This window comes from Cajanus cajan, chromosome 7 (genome assembly GCF_000230855.2).
Source record: "Cajanus cajan strain Asha chromosome 7, NIPB_CcT2T_4, whole genome shotgun sequence".
In the NCBI taxonomy this organism is placed as follows: domain Eukaryota; kingdom Viridiplantae; phylum Streptophyta; class Magnoliopsida; order Fabales; family Fabaceae; genus Cajanus; species Cajanus cajan.
This window is the reverse complement of record NC_138523.1, coordinates 44,006,420-44,024,381: the sequence shown is the minus strand read 5'-3', so window position 1 is coordinate 44,024,381 and position 17,962 is coordinate 44,006,420. Positions and strand designations below refer to the sequence as shown.

Sequence of the window (17,962 nt, the reverse complement as noted above, 5' to 3'; positions counted from 1 at the left end):
TTTAAGTTTAATGATACACTTCTCCTTTCCATTTTTGTGTCATTTTCATGTCTCTTCTGTCATATGTTAAATTTTTGTTCTCTAACATTTTTTTCCTGATTCTATCCTTGGGTATTGAAGTTTTTTTTTTTTAAAAAAAAAAAAAGAAGAATGTTAACAACATCTCTTAAATACCTTCTTTTTTATTCCAAGGCTTCTTTTAATATTTGTTGAAATTTATTAAGAATAAAATTTTTTGTAGGTCTTGTATTTCATTTAAGAAGTCTATATTAATTAAATGATATTATTATCAGAATTTATCATTTTCAATCAATAATAAAAAAATATATTTTAAAAATATTAAAAACCATCACTGATATTTTTCTTTCTTTAAAAACATATACTATATAATTTTTTTTTTATCAATTTAAAATATTTTTCATTTGTTTCGATAAATTTGTTTATGTATTTAACACTTGTTTTTAATCAGTTACACCAACATGTTTGGGTAGAAAAAGTCAATTAAAAGTTTGATGTGGAATTTTCTCCAAATAATTATTTTATTTCTAAAAATTGGTATAGTTTTTTTTTTCTTCCTAAAGAATCTTGTTGAGCCTAACATTAGTTCTCAAGTGTAAGGAGTCATTTATGTTGTCATTTTTTTTGAACTTGGACTTGATTTGATCAAAATAACTTAGCTAATAATGATTGACTTAAAATAAAGGTTAACATATTATTTATAAAAAAATATATCACACAATTTTTTTTACAATGTAAAATAAAATTTGTGTAATTTTTTTTAGAAGAAATTAATGTAAATTTACCTCTTCAACTTTTGACTCTAGATAAATTTATCAAAATAAACAACTTGGTTCATTAAACTCTAAAACAAATCCTTTACTTCAAAAGACCCAAATCTAAAATATATTATTATGTGAAATGTAATAATTTAATTGAAAATGATTCGTCTTAAACAACTAAATTATATAAAATATTTGAAGGCATGTTTAGTTTACATTGAAAGCATAGTGGATATGATGAGTTACTTCAAACATGGTTTGATTTAAGATGAAAATATTGAGTTATCAAAATAAAATTAATTTTAATTAGGAAAGATATAGTAAAATATAGTTGTTTTTCTTTATTATTCATAGTTGTTTATACTTTTTAGTGTGTGTTTGGCATGTGTTTACACAACTTTTAATGAGAAAAATTTATAAGAACTTACAAAAGTTACTGAATGAATGAAATGAAGTGAAGTAGGTAGATGTCTTTAGTGAATGTTAATGTAGGCATATTTATGGTTAGAAAATAGAGAGTATGAAAAAGGAAAGAAGGCCTAATAATAAAAAATGGGAGGAAAGTAAATTATTAGTGGGGGGTGGAATCTTGATTAGTGGAAGACCATTTGGTAGTAGACACTTGACACAATTATTATGATGCCAAAAATGTGGAGGTGGAAATCCAAAGGAGGATGTCTGTCTGGACATGCCACGTCACGTTGGAGGAAGTGATTCAGCCCCTTTCCATTTTTATCACACATTTCAATTTGACGACCCAAAATAAAAAGTAGCAATTGAAGAAAAGGATTGGGTAGTGGGCCCCACGCAACAGTTCGATTTGGGCCTTTGCCCCCTCCCATTGGCCCTTCTCCCTCTGTATCCCTGTGCCACTTTAGCATTTTCTACAGTGCGCACCGTTTCTTATCCTTCACCATCCACTCTTCTCTTTCCCTGCCACTGAACTCAACTCAACTCATCTCCCCAACCCCCAAACATAAATAAATACTACAAAACGCTCTCCATCTCACATAACGCGATTTTCCCGCTTTATGGATTTCCCTTTCTCATTCTAAGCCAAACGCCTCCTGGATCTGTGATCGGAGTTGAGGATCCTTCCAATGGCTGGGAGTAACCAACTTAATCCTAACGATTCTAAGGTACGAGCGCTTTCTGCACCTTACTCTTCGATTCAATGTGTTGCTTCATTCCACTCAGGATTCTGCAACTCAACCGTACGATTTCGCTGATTGCAATCTTTTTTTGTTTATTTATTTTTTTATCGGTTGCGATTGATTCTCTTTAATTATTGTTCTGTTTTTGTGTGTACCGTGTTATATGCCTTTTTTGTGTGCTTTTTTTTTTTAATATTATTTTTGGTTTAGCGCTGAAGTAAAAGGATAATCATTCTTGTATTGGTGATTCTTAGTCGTCGTTTTGAGTATGTTTTGCTTTTGTGGAAGAGTTGGTTCAGCTTGGTTCTGTTGGTGTAATACTTTCCTCTTTCGGTTGGATCAATTTCTTGTTCCACCTAACACGGCTTCACTGTTTAGGGTTTGTCACCTAATGTGCTAATTTTGGCAGTTTGATTAATCAGTTTCCCCAAAATTATGGGGTTTATTTGGATTATTCTCCGTTTCGAATCATAGTCGGTTTGATTTTTTTCCCCTTCGTATTATCCTCTATTTTTATTTATTTATTTAAAAATAAAATAAAATAAAATAAAATTTGGTGTAGGTGGTGGTTCCACTGAATATGTGGGTTCTGATCTCGAATTTCAAGTTGTCGTACAATCTTCTCCGTCGCCCGGATGGGACTTTTAACCGTGACTTAGCAGAGTTCCTTGATCGGAAGGTTCCGGCAAATGCCAACCCTGTCGATGGAGTTTTCTCCTTTGATGTCATTGTTGACCGTGAAACAAATCTTTTGACTCGAATCTATCGTCCTGCTGAGGGAGAAGAGCGTGCAGTGAGCATCGTTGACCTTGAGAAGCCTGTGAGCTCTGAGGTTGTTCCTGTCATCATATTCTTCCACGGTGGAAGTTTTGCGCATTCTTCAGCGAATAGTGCTATATATGATACTCTGTGTCGTCGCCTGGTGGGTATCTGTAAGGCTGTTGTGGTGTCAGTGAACTATAGGCGTGCACCTGAGAATCGGTATCCGTGTGCATATGATGATGGGTGGACGGCTCTTAAATGGGTTAGTTCTAGGTCTTGGCTTCAGAGTAAGAAGGATCAGAAAGTTCATATCTACATGGCTGGGGATAGCTCGGGTGGGAACATTGTGCACCATGTTGCCCTCAAAGCTGTGGAGTCGGGAATTGAGGTGTTTGGGAATATTCTGCTGAACCCATTGTTTGGTGGGGAGGAAAGAACCGAGTCTGAGAAGCGTTTAGATGGGAGGTATTTTGTTAGAGTTAAGGATCGAGATTGGTATTGGAGGGCTTTTCTTCCTGAAGGGGAAGATAGAGACCATCCTGCATGTAACCCGTTTGGGCCCAAGGGGCGAAGCCTTGAAGGGGTTAGCTTTCCCAAGAGCCTTGTGGTGGTTGCTGGTCTGGACCTTGTTCAGGACTGGCAGTTGGGTTATGCAAAAGGGCTTGAGAAGGCTGGCCAAGAAGTGAAGTTGCTGTTCCTGGAGCAAGCGACCATCGGGTTTTACTTGCTGCCAAATAATGAGCACTTCTCTCCTGTTATGGATGAGATAAAATATTTTGTCAGCTCTGACTGTTGATAGGCTTAACTTTTGCTATACACAAGTGGACGTTAGAAGATTGTGTAGGAAATAGGTATGCTACTTAACTTTTTTGCTTTTTGGGTTCTTTACTGTAGGACTTTGCTCCCGTGATTAGGTACTTGTCTGCTGTCGTGAGATTGGCGTAATCAGCATATAGCTGTATTATGATGTTTTTCCGGAGCACATAATGAGGAAATTGGGTGCTGCGGATAGGTGAAAGCTTTTTAGGAGAAAGGGAGCCCTGGCCATGTTTATGGGAACCACCAAAGTTGTGATTACCCACTCTGACTTCCAGCCAAAAAGGAGAGGAAGAGGTTATTCTATTTCTGGGCGTGAACTTGATGCCAATCAGTGGGGCTTGTCGTTGTCTGGCAAGTGTTATATATGACTAATTTTGGAACTCGGATAGGAAAATATCAATGATATGTTGGTGCTGTTAGGTTATATACGTCTGTGCTATCTTCATGAGTGCTTGTTTTAAGACTGTTCATCTTTTCTCTATATAGCTAATTTTACGTTCCCATGTCTTGGGTTGTCCCTTGTTTCACGATGGACACTCCTTGCAAATGTAAATGGATGTCTTTTCCCGCAATGTATTATGTGTTTGCTTCTGTATATATAGATATTTTCCACTTTTATCTTATGCGATGTGGGTTTAATTTTTGCTTCCATGTGTTTTGGTTTGTGATTTTTTCGTTCATCCGTTTACTGCAACAGATATTTTAACCAAGCAGAATAAGCGGTCTTGTGGCATGTTTGGTGGAGATTAATCTATTTATTAAAAATTTTCTCAAAGAAATAATTTAATTATTATTATTAATAAGCTGAAGTTGTTCATGAGTAATATGGAAGTATTGATGGCAGAAGATACTATAATTGTCTCTTTTGGAAAAGTAGAGGCCCACGGAAACGTGTTACGACTCAAGCTTCTCTTTTATCTCCGAAGTACTCCACAGGTCAAGGGGAAGGGGGTTACACGTTTGCATCCGTGGACCGTGACTTTATGTAGAGAGTGGTCAGCACTTTTGTTGTTAGGACATAGCTCAAGAGATTTTTGGTTAGGGATGGGAATACAGAAGATTAAACCAGAATTTGAATATATATGATAAATCTATTTTATATAATTAAAATTTAAGGTTGATTTGTTATTTATTATAGATTTTTTATACGTCTGATTTGACTTCTTAAAATATGATATCATTTATTAATTTATTTAAAAATGTTTATATTAATAATATTAAATATGTTAATAAAATTAATTTTTAAAAGTTAATAAATTTATTTTTAATATATAATTTATTTAATTATTAAAATTTAAATTTTAAAAAAAATATTAAAGAAAAAGTAAATTATTTTCTATTAAAGAGATAATTTATATGTAGTCATATATGTTGATTTATACTCATGTATAAATTGTAAGTTTATAAACCTATAATGAAAAAAATAATTGTATAAAAAATATTTTAAATATTGATAATTTATATTTGCTTTATAAACTTATTTGTTTATTTATATTTTTAATATATGTATATTAGTTTTTTATTATATTATATGAATAAATTTATTTTTAAAATACAGTTTACTTAATATTATTAAAATTTAAATTTTGAATGAAATATTTGAGAAAATTGAATCATATTTTGTTGGAGGGAGACAATTCATGTTGTCATATGCATAGTTTTAACCGGACCGGTCATCGAATTGGTTAAGGTACTGGGTCAGTGGGTCAATGGTTGAATTGGTGGGTCACTAGTTGAACCGCATGACTCGATTTTTATTTATTTTTATTAAAAAGTATTCATATTAAATATATTTTATACTTATAAATTTTAATAAATTCATATTTTATTTTAAATTTCAATTTTTCTATCTTATTTAAAATTATTTTTATTTTTATTTTGTAAAAAAATACATAAAAAAATTACATGTTAAACGGTATATTAATACAAATTAAAAATATAAATAATATGTACATATATAATATGTTTGTAATTAATATCAGAAAATAATATATGTAATATTTACATAGATATTGTATTATTAAATATATAATTTAAAATTAATAATATACTCCCTCCGTTTTTTTTTCATAGTCGTTTTGTCAGAGTTTGTTGTTTTTTTTTCATTGTCATATTACTAAAATTAATGAGTTATTAATTTTTTCTTCCATTTTTACCCTTGATAATTAATACATGTTTCCTGAAAAATGTGTGTATTTATTTTTAATATCTACCTAATTTTTCTCTAATTACTCATATAAAGTTAATGTGCATTTATAAGAGCAATATGTTCCCAACAAAATACTATAAAAAAATAAAAAAAGAGACAACTATTTAATGAAGTAGTTCAACAGTCTAAAATATGCAAAAAAAAGAAGGGTAAAATAGGAAAGTAAGTAATAAATATTTTTGAAAACTAAAATATCAATGATTTCCTTAATTTCCGTGCAAAACCTTAAACGACTATGAAAAAAAAACGGAGGGAGTACTATAAAAGTTATTTAAGTTGTATATATTGCAAACAAATATATTAGAACAAGTAGTCATTGTTATATTTAATAAGACTCCTTGCTTTTTCATTAAGAGATTCAATTTTCATTATTATTTTTGTGATTTATGGTCCCTTAAAAAAATTAAAAAAAAAAAAAGTGGTTGAACCGGTTTGACCCACCAGTTCACCGGTTGAACCGAAAAATTGACCGGTTTAATCCGATTTGAAACGGGTCGACTGCATAACCGATCCAACTTCATATTCGGACCGACTGGACCACCGGTTCTCAGTCCAACCGGTCCAACCGGCCGGGTCGGTCCGGGTTTTAAAACACTGGTCATGTGTTGACATATACTCACGCATATATTATATGTTTATAAACCTATAATAAAAAAAAAGATACTTGTATATAAAAAAAATATTTTAAATATTAATCATTTGTTTTATTTTATAAATTTATTTATTTATATTTTTAATAATAATATATATATATATACATAATATATATATATATATATTAATTTTTTTATTATATTATATAAATAAATATGCTGATTTTTTTAAATATATCAAACTTTTTCATAAATTTAAATCTAACATTTTTAATATAAAGACTTTTTTTTTTAATTTAAACTGATCTTTTTATTAATAAAGTTAAAGCAAACTAAGCTACTACTCATTAGATTCAGTAACAAGCTTGCATCGGTGAAGTTGATTCTTAATCCAATTATTTTAATTAATCAATTTAAATCGATTTTTAAAACACTAGTAAAATATAACTCTAATTAATATTTTACTTTAGAAAACTTACATTCGTGGTTTAAAATTATAAGTTTCAATATTCTATTTTTTAACTAAAACATAGAAATATCTGATTCATTGTAAAGTAAATATATTTTTAAGCCAAAAATACAATTATGTCAATATTTTTAATAAGGAGTATGTATAAGTCTATTTTGTTGAATTTTAATTAAAGAAGAAATAGTTGAATTAAAAGTAATATATTTCAATAAAAATCATGTTGATATTAGTAATAATTTTAATTAAAAACTACAAAACTAATAAAAATTCTTATGGAGGGATCTTTTGATTCAAGTAACATGGTAAAGTGAGATGAAAAAAATTAATATTAAACGAGTCTCCTACAATGTCATACAAAATTTTAATAGACAAAATTTATGTATAATTTCTTAAGTGCATTCGGTATTATTCTCTAAGTTAGAATTAGGATTTTATTTTGATAATATGTACTTGTATTTATTATATATTATATTAATATACATTTTACATATATTATTAATATAAAATTCTAATTTTAATTAGAAAATAATGTCGATTACACCTTTTTAAAAAAAATCAATAAATTTTGTCCAATTTTAATATACCACAAGTTCTAATTCACATGAGCTTCCAATTTATGTACCCATTTCGACGGTTATCACTCGAAAGTTGAAAAGTTTTAGAGACAACAAAAAAAAATAATATAAGAAAACTTATACCATAATAATAATAATAAAAAGGCTACGTCATCCATTCAATACCATTCCTTGCAACTTGTTAACGACTTCAATGATCTCAAAAAAATAAAAAACACATTAGCCCCAAACAACATTATATTCATTATATGATATGTTCAAAACATATATCCTCAAGTTGTTAGCAAAATACAAATTAAAAGGCTATGCTTTAACAACGATCAAGATACGTATAAACCAAATAGTTGATATTATAACATGTTATCTCGTTCATGTCACGAAAGTTAGTCTCATATAACATGTTATATTATTATATATTTCCTCAAGATAAAATATAAATGCATGAGAAGCTCTAACATCTTGTATAATTGCTTATATCAAACTCACTTTTGAGTCTATAAAACAATATATTTATCTCCTTGAACAACATCTTATATCTTTCACTTTATTTCAGGAATTAAATTATTAATTTTAAAGTAATATAATTTATTTTGATAACCAATATTAGATAATTAAATTTTTAATAAATTATTGTTTGGATGTTTTGAATTAAAATTATTTTTGTGTGTAATTAGCGAAATGAGTTTTAATATCAGTGTATGTTTTTATTTTATTTTATTTATCAATTACGAAATCTATTTTTTTTTTATACATATTAACTATATATATATATATATATATATATATATATATAATATTTCAACTTTTAAAATAGAACCACAACTCGTGTACATGGGTGAGGATAAATTAAAAAAAAAAAAACCAAAATTGACTTTAAATGAAAAAGAAACAACTCTTTATAGCTTTAACTTCACCATAATTTATTCAAAATGCCTCAATTTAATAAACAAAGATCTTAAATTGAAGTTAAATTAAACTTGACTGAACTCGATGTGATTTTACCCCATCCAACCATGTAATGAATTGAATTTACTCAACCTGAACCAAGAATCCAATTTTGAATTCAACGTATAAAATCAAGAATCAAAGTGCAGAGGAACAATGAATTTGATAACAGGGCACGGATGTAGATAACTTAACTATCATTGTGTAAACTCGTGAAAACCCTAAGTTTAGATTACATTTAGTTTTCTCATAATTATTTCAAATTTCAATTCATTATGAAAGGCAATGCGATAATTATTTCAATTGAAAAATAAAATAACAAATAGTTGTATGGTTATATTAGGAGTCAATTGATTATGTTAATTAGCTGAATAGTATATGTCTGCTCTTGTGAAACGTGATCGATTTGTAAATTGTTATTTTTTGTTTAATAAACATGGTTCACCAATGTACCTTTTAACTCATTTTTCTTAATACATTTTTTTATTGATTATAATTTATTAAAAATTACAAAATCAAAAAGTTATTAAATAAAATATAAGATTCACCAAATTTTATAGTTTTTCAATATATTTCAACTTTATTAATTATAATTTATTAAAAATCACAATTATGAGAGAAAACTATTTAAATAAAGTGTGAGATCCAGCAAATTTTTTTAAAATTTCAACTAATTAAAGTGTTAAAAAGTATACTCCTCGCATTCCTCTTGTTAAAGAAATAGATGTATCTTAAACGAAAGATTTTAAAAATTAATTATTTTAAGATTCTATAAAGATTGGAAAAGAAAAAAAAAAGCTAATAACATTGATATAAAATATCATCAAAATACACTTAATAATTTGAAAATATCTTGTTAAATTTTAATTAAAAAGTAAGAAAAAAGTGTTGAATTAAAAGTTATAATTTTCAAGTACATAGCTAACGAAAATTATCTGTTCATGGAGGGGTCTCTCAATTCAAGTACCATGCGATAAAAGGGATGTTACAAAAAAGTAACGTGAAAAAAGTCTCCCATAATAACATCATGTCAAATTTTGCTACAACAAAGTTCTGATTATACACCAACTCCCCACTTTTGTCACTTGAACGTTGAATGGACATAAAATTGCCTCCATGCAGTTTTAGCGACACGACTATAAAGAACATATAACAAAAAAATAAAGCCATACCCACCCAATCAATAATTTTATGGTTACTGATAATTGTTGATCACTGTCTTTGTCTTCAACGAAAATTATAAAATTATCATTACAGAAACTATAACTCTTCCCTGTTTGTTTGCAATGGCAATGAACTAAAAAACACAGAAAACAAATATTAACACCAAACAACATAGTATTCATTATACGATGAAGTTTTTAGCTCAATCCACATCAAAAAGTTATTCTCTAACATAGATCAAGATATGCATATCTCAGCTAGTTCATAATATAAAAAACGTATCTTGATTCTCTTATCCATCTAAAATGGACAAACATTCAGCGACCTCTAGCAACATAAGCAGTTAACACAGCAACAAAAAGGGTAGTTGCAGAGGATATTACAGTCCACAAATTCTTACTCTTTTGTGCACGTACCACAGACTGGTTCAGTGACACAAGTTGCTTCTTCATATCATCCACAGTCTTATCCTTGCTTTTGAATGCCTTCTTTATTGCATCAAGTTCTTGTACATAAGGGTCCATTTCTTCAACAACATTCTCATCAGACATGGCTTCCTCCCCTCTGTCCTTGACTTGACACACAAGGGTGGCAGCAGTAGTCTTCAACAATGTCAGTGCATCTTCAAGCTTACTCTGCAATGCTTCATTCTTCTCCCTCAACACATTCACATTGCCTTCGAGCATCTTCTCCTTTTCAACAAGCTTGTCTCTTTCACTTTTCACCTTACCCAACTCAGCATCGATTTTCACACTCGATTCCTTGGTTTCTGCAACCACCAACTTCAACTTCTCCACTTTCTTCCTCTCCTCATCAAGCACCCTTTCGATGCTTTCCTTCTCACACACAGCTTCATCAACAGCATTTCCACAACGCTTAACTTCCAACAGCAGCTTCTCATTCTCCTCTTCAAACACCTTCTTCATGTTCTCCTTCTCAAGAACAGCTTCATCCACAGCGTCTCTATAACGCTTAACTTCCGAAAGCAATTGCTCGTTCACTTCTTCAAACTTCTTACAAGACGCCCTAGACTCATCCACCAATCGTCGCAACTCAACGATTTCACTCTCGCAATTAACCTTCACCTGCTCCATTTCATCGCTCAGTCTAATCGCCTCATCAAGCTCGTGCTTCTTCTCCATCAACTCTCTCTGAACCTCATCTAGATCCTTCAAAACGCCACAGTTTTGCTGAGTCAACACCTCAACAGTGTTCTCCATCTCCTTCTTCTCCTTCAGCAAAACACCAATCTCCAGCGCCATCTCCTCTTCCTTCTGCAGCGCAAGGCCGAGATTCTCCTCCACTTGAAGAATCTTCTGACGCGCGAACACCTCCTCCTTCTTCAAACACTCGTTCAAATGCGTCAGAGCAGCGAGCTCCTTCTCGTAACCTTGGTTCACGCTTCGGATCTCGTTTCTCTCCCTGGTGACATCATCAATCTCCCGCTTCAACGTTTCGATAACCGCAACCGCCTCGCGAGAACTATCGAGCGCCGAGTCTCTCTGACGGTTGAGTTCCTCAACGGCTCTCTGTGTCTGAGACAGCAACTCCTGAGCCTCGAGGCGAAGGTTGCTCTCTCTAACGGCATTCTCCTCCAAGAGCTTGGTCTCGCTTCGGAGACGCGCAATCTGCGATTGGTTATCGGCGAGAAGAGCATGGAGGCGGAGGGTGAGTTCCCTGGCGTGGCTCTGGAAGAAGGCGGAAACGACGTCGGAGGCGACGGCGGAGCAGTAGAGGGCGGAGTTAAGAGAGTCAATCTGCTGGCGGTGGTGTGTGGTTTCTTTGAGAAGGACGGCGTTGAGGTTTTTGAGATTCTGAAACTGCATTGACACAGAGTCGTCGGAGGCCATGGGTGAGTGTTTGAGGTTTTGGGCTTGAGATTGGTGGGTCACTTTCTTTTTGGCCATATTTGAATTTTCTAGGGTTTTTGAATCTCATGATGTTATGAAGGATATATATAGACCACATAATGGAGGTAGAAGGATAGTGTGTGTGTGTGTGTTGGTGGGTGCTGTCTTTTGGAATTCAAATTTTGGGGCCCATTTCATATCTCTTTACATTCTCTATTTCTATTTCTGTTTCCTCACACTGCCAAATTATATAAATTAATTTTAAATAATTTTTTTAAAACCTTTTTTTTTTTTCGTCCCAGGAATATCTATCGTTGATAGCAGTGACTAATCTCCTTGCTACGTTTGAGGCATCTCAAAGAATGAGATATCTGACCCCAAGATTTAACGCGACTACATACATAAGGCAAAATTCGAAACCCTTAAACCAAGGTTTACACTAATTTTTATTTATCTTTTCAGCAATCATACTTGTAAATTAGTCGAGATGAGTTTCTCATAGAATTAAATCACATTTTTGTTAGTAATTAAATAATTATTAGTACGCAAATCTATGGATTACACGGAGTATGGAGTATCAAATTAATCAATACAGAAGTTAATTACAATGATTATCGACCAATCAATTGATTAAGTAATTGTGGTGAAAATAATGCGTTCTGTGTATCACAGTTTTGGGAATTGGAAGGAACTTTGGTGCTGAGGAATCATAGGAGTTGGAGTTGGTAACATTGATGGATTTTTAATGGGTTATCAATTAATGAATTCAAAGATTTGCTTGGTTCGTTGGACCTTCGTTTTTGATAATGGATCTCAGCTTAATTTTGTGAGATTTAAAAAGACACAAGTCAAAAAGGTTAAATTTGGGCTACGAAGCCCACATAGTACTAAAAAATAATTGGGGAAGTACAATTAATTTCATACTAAACATTCAATAGCATTTTTTTTTAATTTGTAAAAATGACATTCATAAGAATCATAACAATAGAATTTCGACACAAAATCAGGTGTATATTATTTAAGTAGTACTTTTTTATTTTTCATTATGTTTATATAGCAAAATATTATATTTATATCGATATTATTTATTTCTATATATATTATAAAAATATGTTGTTGTATGTCATTAATTTTATTAATTTTTTAAGTAACCGTGTCTTAAATTATATGTAATATTAAAATTGATATATTATATTAATAAATTAAGTTAAATTAGTCCTATCTTTTATATTTTTTGTTTTTGGTAACAAGGTTGTAAACTTTCTGTCAACTATGATGCTATAATTACAAAAATCTTTGAAGTCAAATGTTTTTCAAATGTCTAATTAGGACATAATCCAAAAAATTATTAATAAATAATTCACTTTTGAATTTTTAATTTAGACTAGATTAACAAAATTACTAATAATTAATTACTCATATTAAACCTAAATTATTGACAAGTATCTCGATTGTAAGTTTATTAATATTATTAGGATTACTGTATATATAAAGTATTATATATTTTAATATTCGTTAGACTATCACGATTTTATGTTTAAAAACTGGATAATAACTAATGTTAAAAACAAATGTCATATCACATTTTTGTGCTAGTGTAAGTTGAAATTAACTTATTGTTAGGATTTCAAATAGGCAAGCGCACCCAAGTCTCTGTAGTATGAATAAAAGGTTGTCGAACCTCAGGGACTTGTGAGATAACTTAGATTTCTATTATATTAATTGATGCTTATAAATTTAAAACTGGAATAGTTACACATATTCAAATTTGATAAAGATGATTTTCCAATTTCAAGAACCCACAGAGTAATTTGATTTAAAGAAAAACAGATATAAGAAACAGTCGGGATTTGATTTCATCAATCTCCCTCCTATGTATTCCTATTGATTCTTTCTAAAGATTCCATTACTCATTGTCATTGAGTTCACTAAATTCATTCAAACCCAATTCCTTGGCATAAGAAATTCTAAGATATTCAACTCAATGAATGATTCCTCACTTCATTCAGTTTAACATCCCGCATTAAGAATCAGAACTTGATACAACTATTAATTTCAAGACCATTCCTGGCTCTCAAAACTAATAGGTGATTCGTTCCAAGTCTGGATTCAGAAACGTTTTCCAACCAAATCCGAAACCCGAGATCAGAGATAAGTGATCAAATTATCAAAGCATTAAGAACAGGACAGAATCACTAACATAGAGTAATGGATGGTATATATATATATATATATATATATATATGAATCAAAGAGAATACATAGGAGTTTGATGATTACATCTATCCCAACCCTAGAGATTAGCTCTCCATATTACAAGAAACCACCAAATTACAAGTTGAGAGATAGAAGAAGAAGATCCTTTGAAGATTCGCGTTCCCACGAGCTCCAGAGTACTCTGTTTTTTTTCTCCTCTCGTATCTGTCCCCTCTTCTCTCTCTTTCTTTCCTTATATATGAAAACAGAGTAAGCAAGAGAGAGATGAATCCGCTCAGCGCCTTGAAACGGCTGAGCGGATTGGGAGTTCTTCACCATGAAGAAACCTCAATGGCTGAGCGCCTTAGATCCGCTGAGCGCTTTAGAGGCAGAGAGCACCCCTTGTTCCTGGATGAAATTCGCTGAGCGGATGGGAATGGCTGAGCGGATTGGAGGCAGAGAGCATTCCTTCTCCTCCAGGGGCCAATCCGCTGGGCGCTTCAGAATGGCTGAGCGCCTTCAGTTTGGGAAGTTCTCTAACTTGAATCCGCTGAGCGCTTCAGAATGGCTGAGCCATTCTTCTCCAGGTTTCAAAACCTACAAAATAAGCACCAATTTGGATCAAAGGCTTCCTATTCTCTATACTAACATTAATCAAAAGCACCTCTTTGATTCTAAGCATATATAGATCAAAATAATATCAATATGTACACAAAATGTGCCAGATAAGTGTTTCAAGTGAGTATTAAATCAAACTAATTAGACACTTATCAAGCTACCCCCAACTTGGAAATTTGTTTGTCCTCAAACAAAAAGTCTTAACTAAGAGTATAATATAACTAGTTTAAGTATCCAGTGAATCACTAAAAGTTTCACCCACAAAAAATATGTTAACGCACTTACATGATTACAAAGAATCCAATGAACTTGTTTACAAAATCCAGTGAGTACATGTTACAACAAATGGTGCCCACTTGATAACGAAAATTATGAACCTCAAGCACACTCAAGGGAAAAGTTCACTCTTCTTCCATTGTTTTCAACCTAGAGCACTCAAATTTCCTCACCAATGTGTATCTCTCAATGATATGTTGTGAAGGGTGAGTGTTTCTCTCATTTCAAGCACTAAAACACGCTAAGTCTGATTTGTTACTCGTCTCCCACAAGTCTATTGTTAAGACTAAGCATGGATCACTAAGGGCTTAAGAGGGTTGTAATGTGGCTTGGCTATCAGAGATTTGGTTTTTCTTTGGGAATCTGAAGGCCTGTTTGACAAGAGACATTCTCACTCATATGGGTTAATTCCAATTTCTTGCACTAGCTTGAACTCTCTTGACTCTTTATGTTTCATCCCTCTTTTTGATTGAATTTACTGGTTCCTTTTCTTTCAGACTATACACAAATTGATGAACTGATGACAAAGAACCTTGATTATAAAATTAACTTTAAACATAGAAAATTTATTTATTTTTGATGGTATATACACAGGAACATACTTTGCCTTTACCATTCAGCTCCAACCACATGATCTCTTCATACAAGCTACCCCCAACTTGGTTCAAAACCCACTTGTTTCATGAGAATGTCTCTTACCAACAAGGCTAGGGACAATCATGGTTTTTCTTTTTAAGCTTAGGGTTCTGTTTAGGGTCCAATTTGCTGATCAATGGTCAATGTAATTCTTGGGTTGGCTATTTGGTTCCTGGCTAAGTAAAACAACTGCCTTAGTACATTCCAAGCATAGCTTAACTACAACTCATGGGAGACTCAAACAAAACTGACCGCATGAATCAGTGATGACTCTCAATGATAAATTTTAACTGTTTGGCCCTCTCACTCACATGGTTGGGTTAAGTGCCCTAGGCATCAACAACTTCAGACTTGTTACACTTTCACTTGAATAAAATTGAAGCACACAATTAAAGTCACAATGTACAGCCACTTGTGCAACAATGTAGATTTCCAGATTATAAAACACTGCTCATTGAAAACTTGAATCATGAAATTGCTTGATCCAGAAAAATTTGTCTCTTTTTTTTTTTTTTTTTTTTTTAGAAAGTAGAAAATATCATTCAAAAAGATCTAATTAACAGTCAACAGGAATCTAAAAAAAAAATGTACATGAAATCAGATCTAGACAAAGCAACCATTTCACTGAGTACTTACCAAATAAAGCATCATCAAATCGAAGCAGAAAATTGAAATCCAAGTACTAATGTACCCAAAGTAAAACGCAAAATACTTAAAATAAACGAAATGAAACAAAATAAACTGCACAAAAACCCTCAGATGTCCTCATCATCATGGTCATCTCCTTCTTGTTCTCCTTCAGCTCCATCTCCTCCTTCTTGCTCCTGCTCATCCTCTGGCATTGGCTGCTGCTCCTCCTCTCCTCCTTCAAAATGTGGACTGTCCCCAGGCCAATAGAAGTGTTGCTGAAATGCCTCTGGAGAGGGCCATTGAAAAGGAGGGCCTCCCTGAAACTGTTGCTGATGGGCATGATACATGCTGGTGTTAAGTGACATCAGCGCCAAATGGTTAGCCAGATTCTGCTGCTCTATATGATGAAAGTGTGCAGCCATGAAGTCCTGAGCAGGTACTTGGGAAGAAGAAGAGCCTTGCCCATGCCTCGGGGGTCGAGGTTGTGAAGCATCTCCATGCTGCTCACTTTTGCAATGTATTTTAATATATGCAGCATTGATGGGAGGTCGGAGAGCTTTATTTAAATTACCAGGCAAACGAGAACCACTAAATAAACATAGCCCAGTAATTAAACCTGGAAAGCCCAAAGGTCTAGAAACACCTGTTGAAGACAGAGAAGATAGCACGATCTTGTGTATTTCATCTGAAATAATTGTAGGTATATCCACCTCTGTCTTTTGCAAAATAGAATAAAGAAGTGTTGCTCTGGGCATGTTTAGATCAGATATGTGGGTGATGCAGTACACATTACAATATAGGAGATTCTGCCAGATACGTGCAGTGGTAGTCAAGTTCTTCCTAAGGAATGAAACTGGGTTACCTGTGAGTCCCACTGTGTATGTACATCCGGGCAAACATAACAGCTTAGCCATTTTGTCCGCATTAAAAGCATGGGCTTTCTTCAATCGGCCAAATTCATCCAAACCATCACCTCCTATAACATCACGACTACCCAAATACTGCTGAATGACATCCCTAGAATAACTGACCACAGCGCCTCTGACCCAGCTGTTTCTAGTTTGATCAGTCCTCTGGAGCGGGTAAGCATTGGCATAAAACTCCTTGATGATCTCTTCATTATATTTCTTTTCAGGAGTAGCCAATTTGTTCCATTTCCTGCGAGTCAGCTCCCTTTGGAAGTCCATATATTCTCCGACTTCCAACTCCACCCGCCTTTCAGTTACTATCTGTCGAGGCTCCAATTCTGCATATCGTTGCTGCTTGGACTTGGTCATGAACCTGTGTCTATCCAAACGAATTGGAGCGACAGGTGGAGGAGAAGGATCCTCATTGTCAGAATCTTGTGGAGGAGGATTTGAAGAAGCAGCCCCCTTCCTTTTCTTGCTGGCTGGGATCTCATGGGTGGGTTTAGATTTTCCCATCTGCAAATCACAAGTGTTAGGTAATTTCAAATAATTCATTCAATAATAAAAACAGCATGAGTCTCTGCCTCTGATCCGCTGAGCGCCTCTGATCCGCTGAGCGCCTCAAACAAGCCTGGGTTTCTGGCCTCAATCCGCTCAGCGCTTTTGAAGCGCTGAGCGCCTTGCTCTAGAACTTGAAAATTTTCAGTTTTTGAACTTAAAACCCAACAATCAATAAAATCTTCTCACAAAACACAATTTTGGCTTTAAATGAAATGACAATGAATTTACAAGCCTAAGCCCTTAACATGGATTGCAGAAACTCAGGAACCCTAACACAGTCTATGAACTTTGATGTAAAATTTGAAACCCCAACATACATTATTAAGAGCAACCCAATGGGATTACAAAATTTAAAGAATAGAGCAGAAAAAGTTAAACCCTAGTCAGCATAGAACAATGACAGAAAAATTCATCCATGAAAGCCAAGGGCTGGTGCAAAAGAAGAACATGCATGGACATACCTGAAATCTGTTGGATGCACAAAGAAAAATCACAGAAGCAAGGGTATAGAGAGCAGTTATGTGAGAATAGGAATAGCAAGAGGGTGAGGGAGAGGGATAGGCTGTCTCAAAACGTGAAGAATAGGAGAGTGAACGTGGGTTATGTGTATAACCCCTTTTCAGCTGAGACTTTTAATTCAATTAGAGGCCCAACCCGTGATCCATCCGCTCAGCGCTTGGAATGCGCTGAGCGTTTTGCCTCCAGAGAGCTCACAAACCTCAGGCGCTGAGCGCCTTAATTCCGCTGAGCCATTTGGCTCCAGAGAGCTCCAGGGATTTTTGTCATTCCAGGCGCTGAGCGCCTTCCCTCTAGGGACT

At 33.2% G+C, this 17,962-nt stretch overlaps 1 protein-coding gene across 1 annotated transcript; it reads left to right on the top strand.

Annotated features, from left to right (window-relative positions):
- Positions 1 to 1,627: 1,627 nt before the first annotated feature.
- On the top strand, positions 1,628 to 4,163 carry GID1C (alpha/beta-Hydrolases superfamily protein). Its single transcript, XM_020368144.3, has 2 exons — positions 1,628 to 1,918; positions 2,496 to 4,163. The coding sequence occupies exons 1-2, from the start codon at positions 1,880 to 1,882 to the stop codon at positions 3,489 to 3,491; spliced, it is 1,035 nt and encodes a 344-aa protein (XP_020223733.2). The 5' UTR covers positions 1,628 to 1,879; the 3' UTR covers positions 3,492 to 4,163.
- Positions 4,164 to 17,962: the final 13,799 nt, after the last annotated feature.

Coding starts and splice junctions, on each gene's coding strand:
- GID1C (XM_020368144.3), top strand. CDS start 1,880: ATGGCTGGGAGTAACCAACTTAATCCTAACGATTCTAAG. Junction 1,919..2,495: donor TTAATCCTAACGATTCTAAG/GTACGAGCGCTT, acceptor AATTTGGTGTAG/GTGGTGGTTCCACTGAATAT.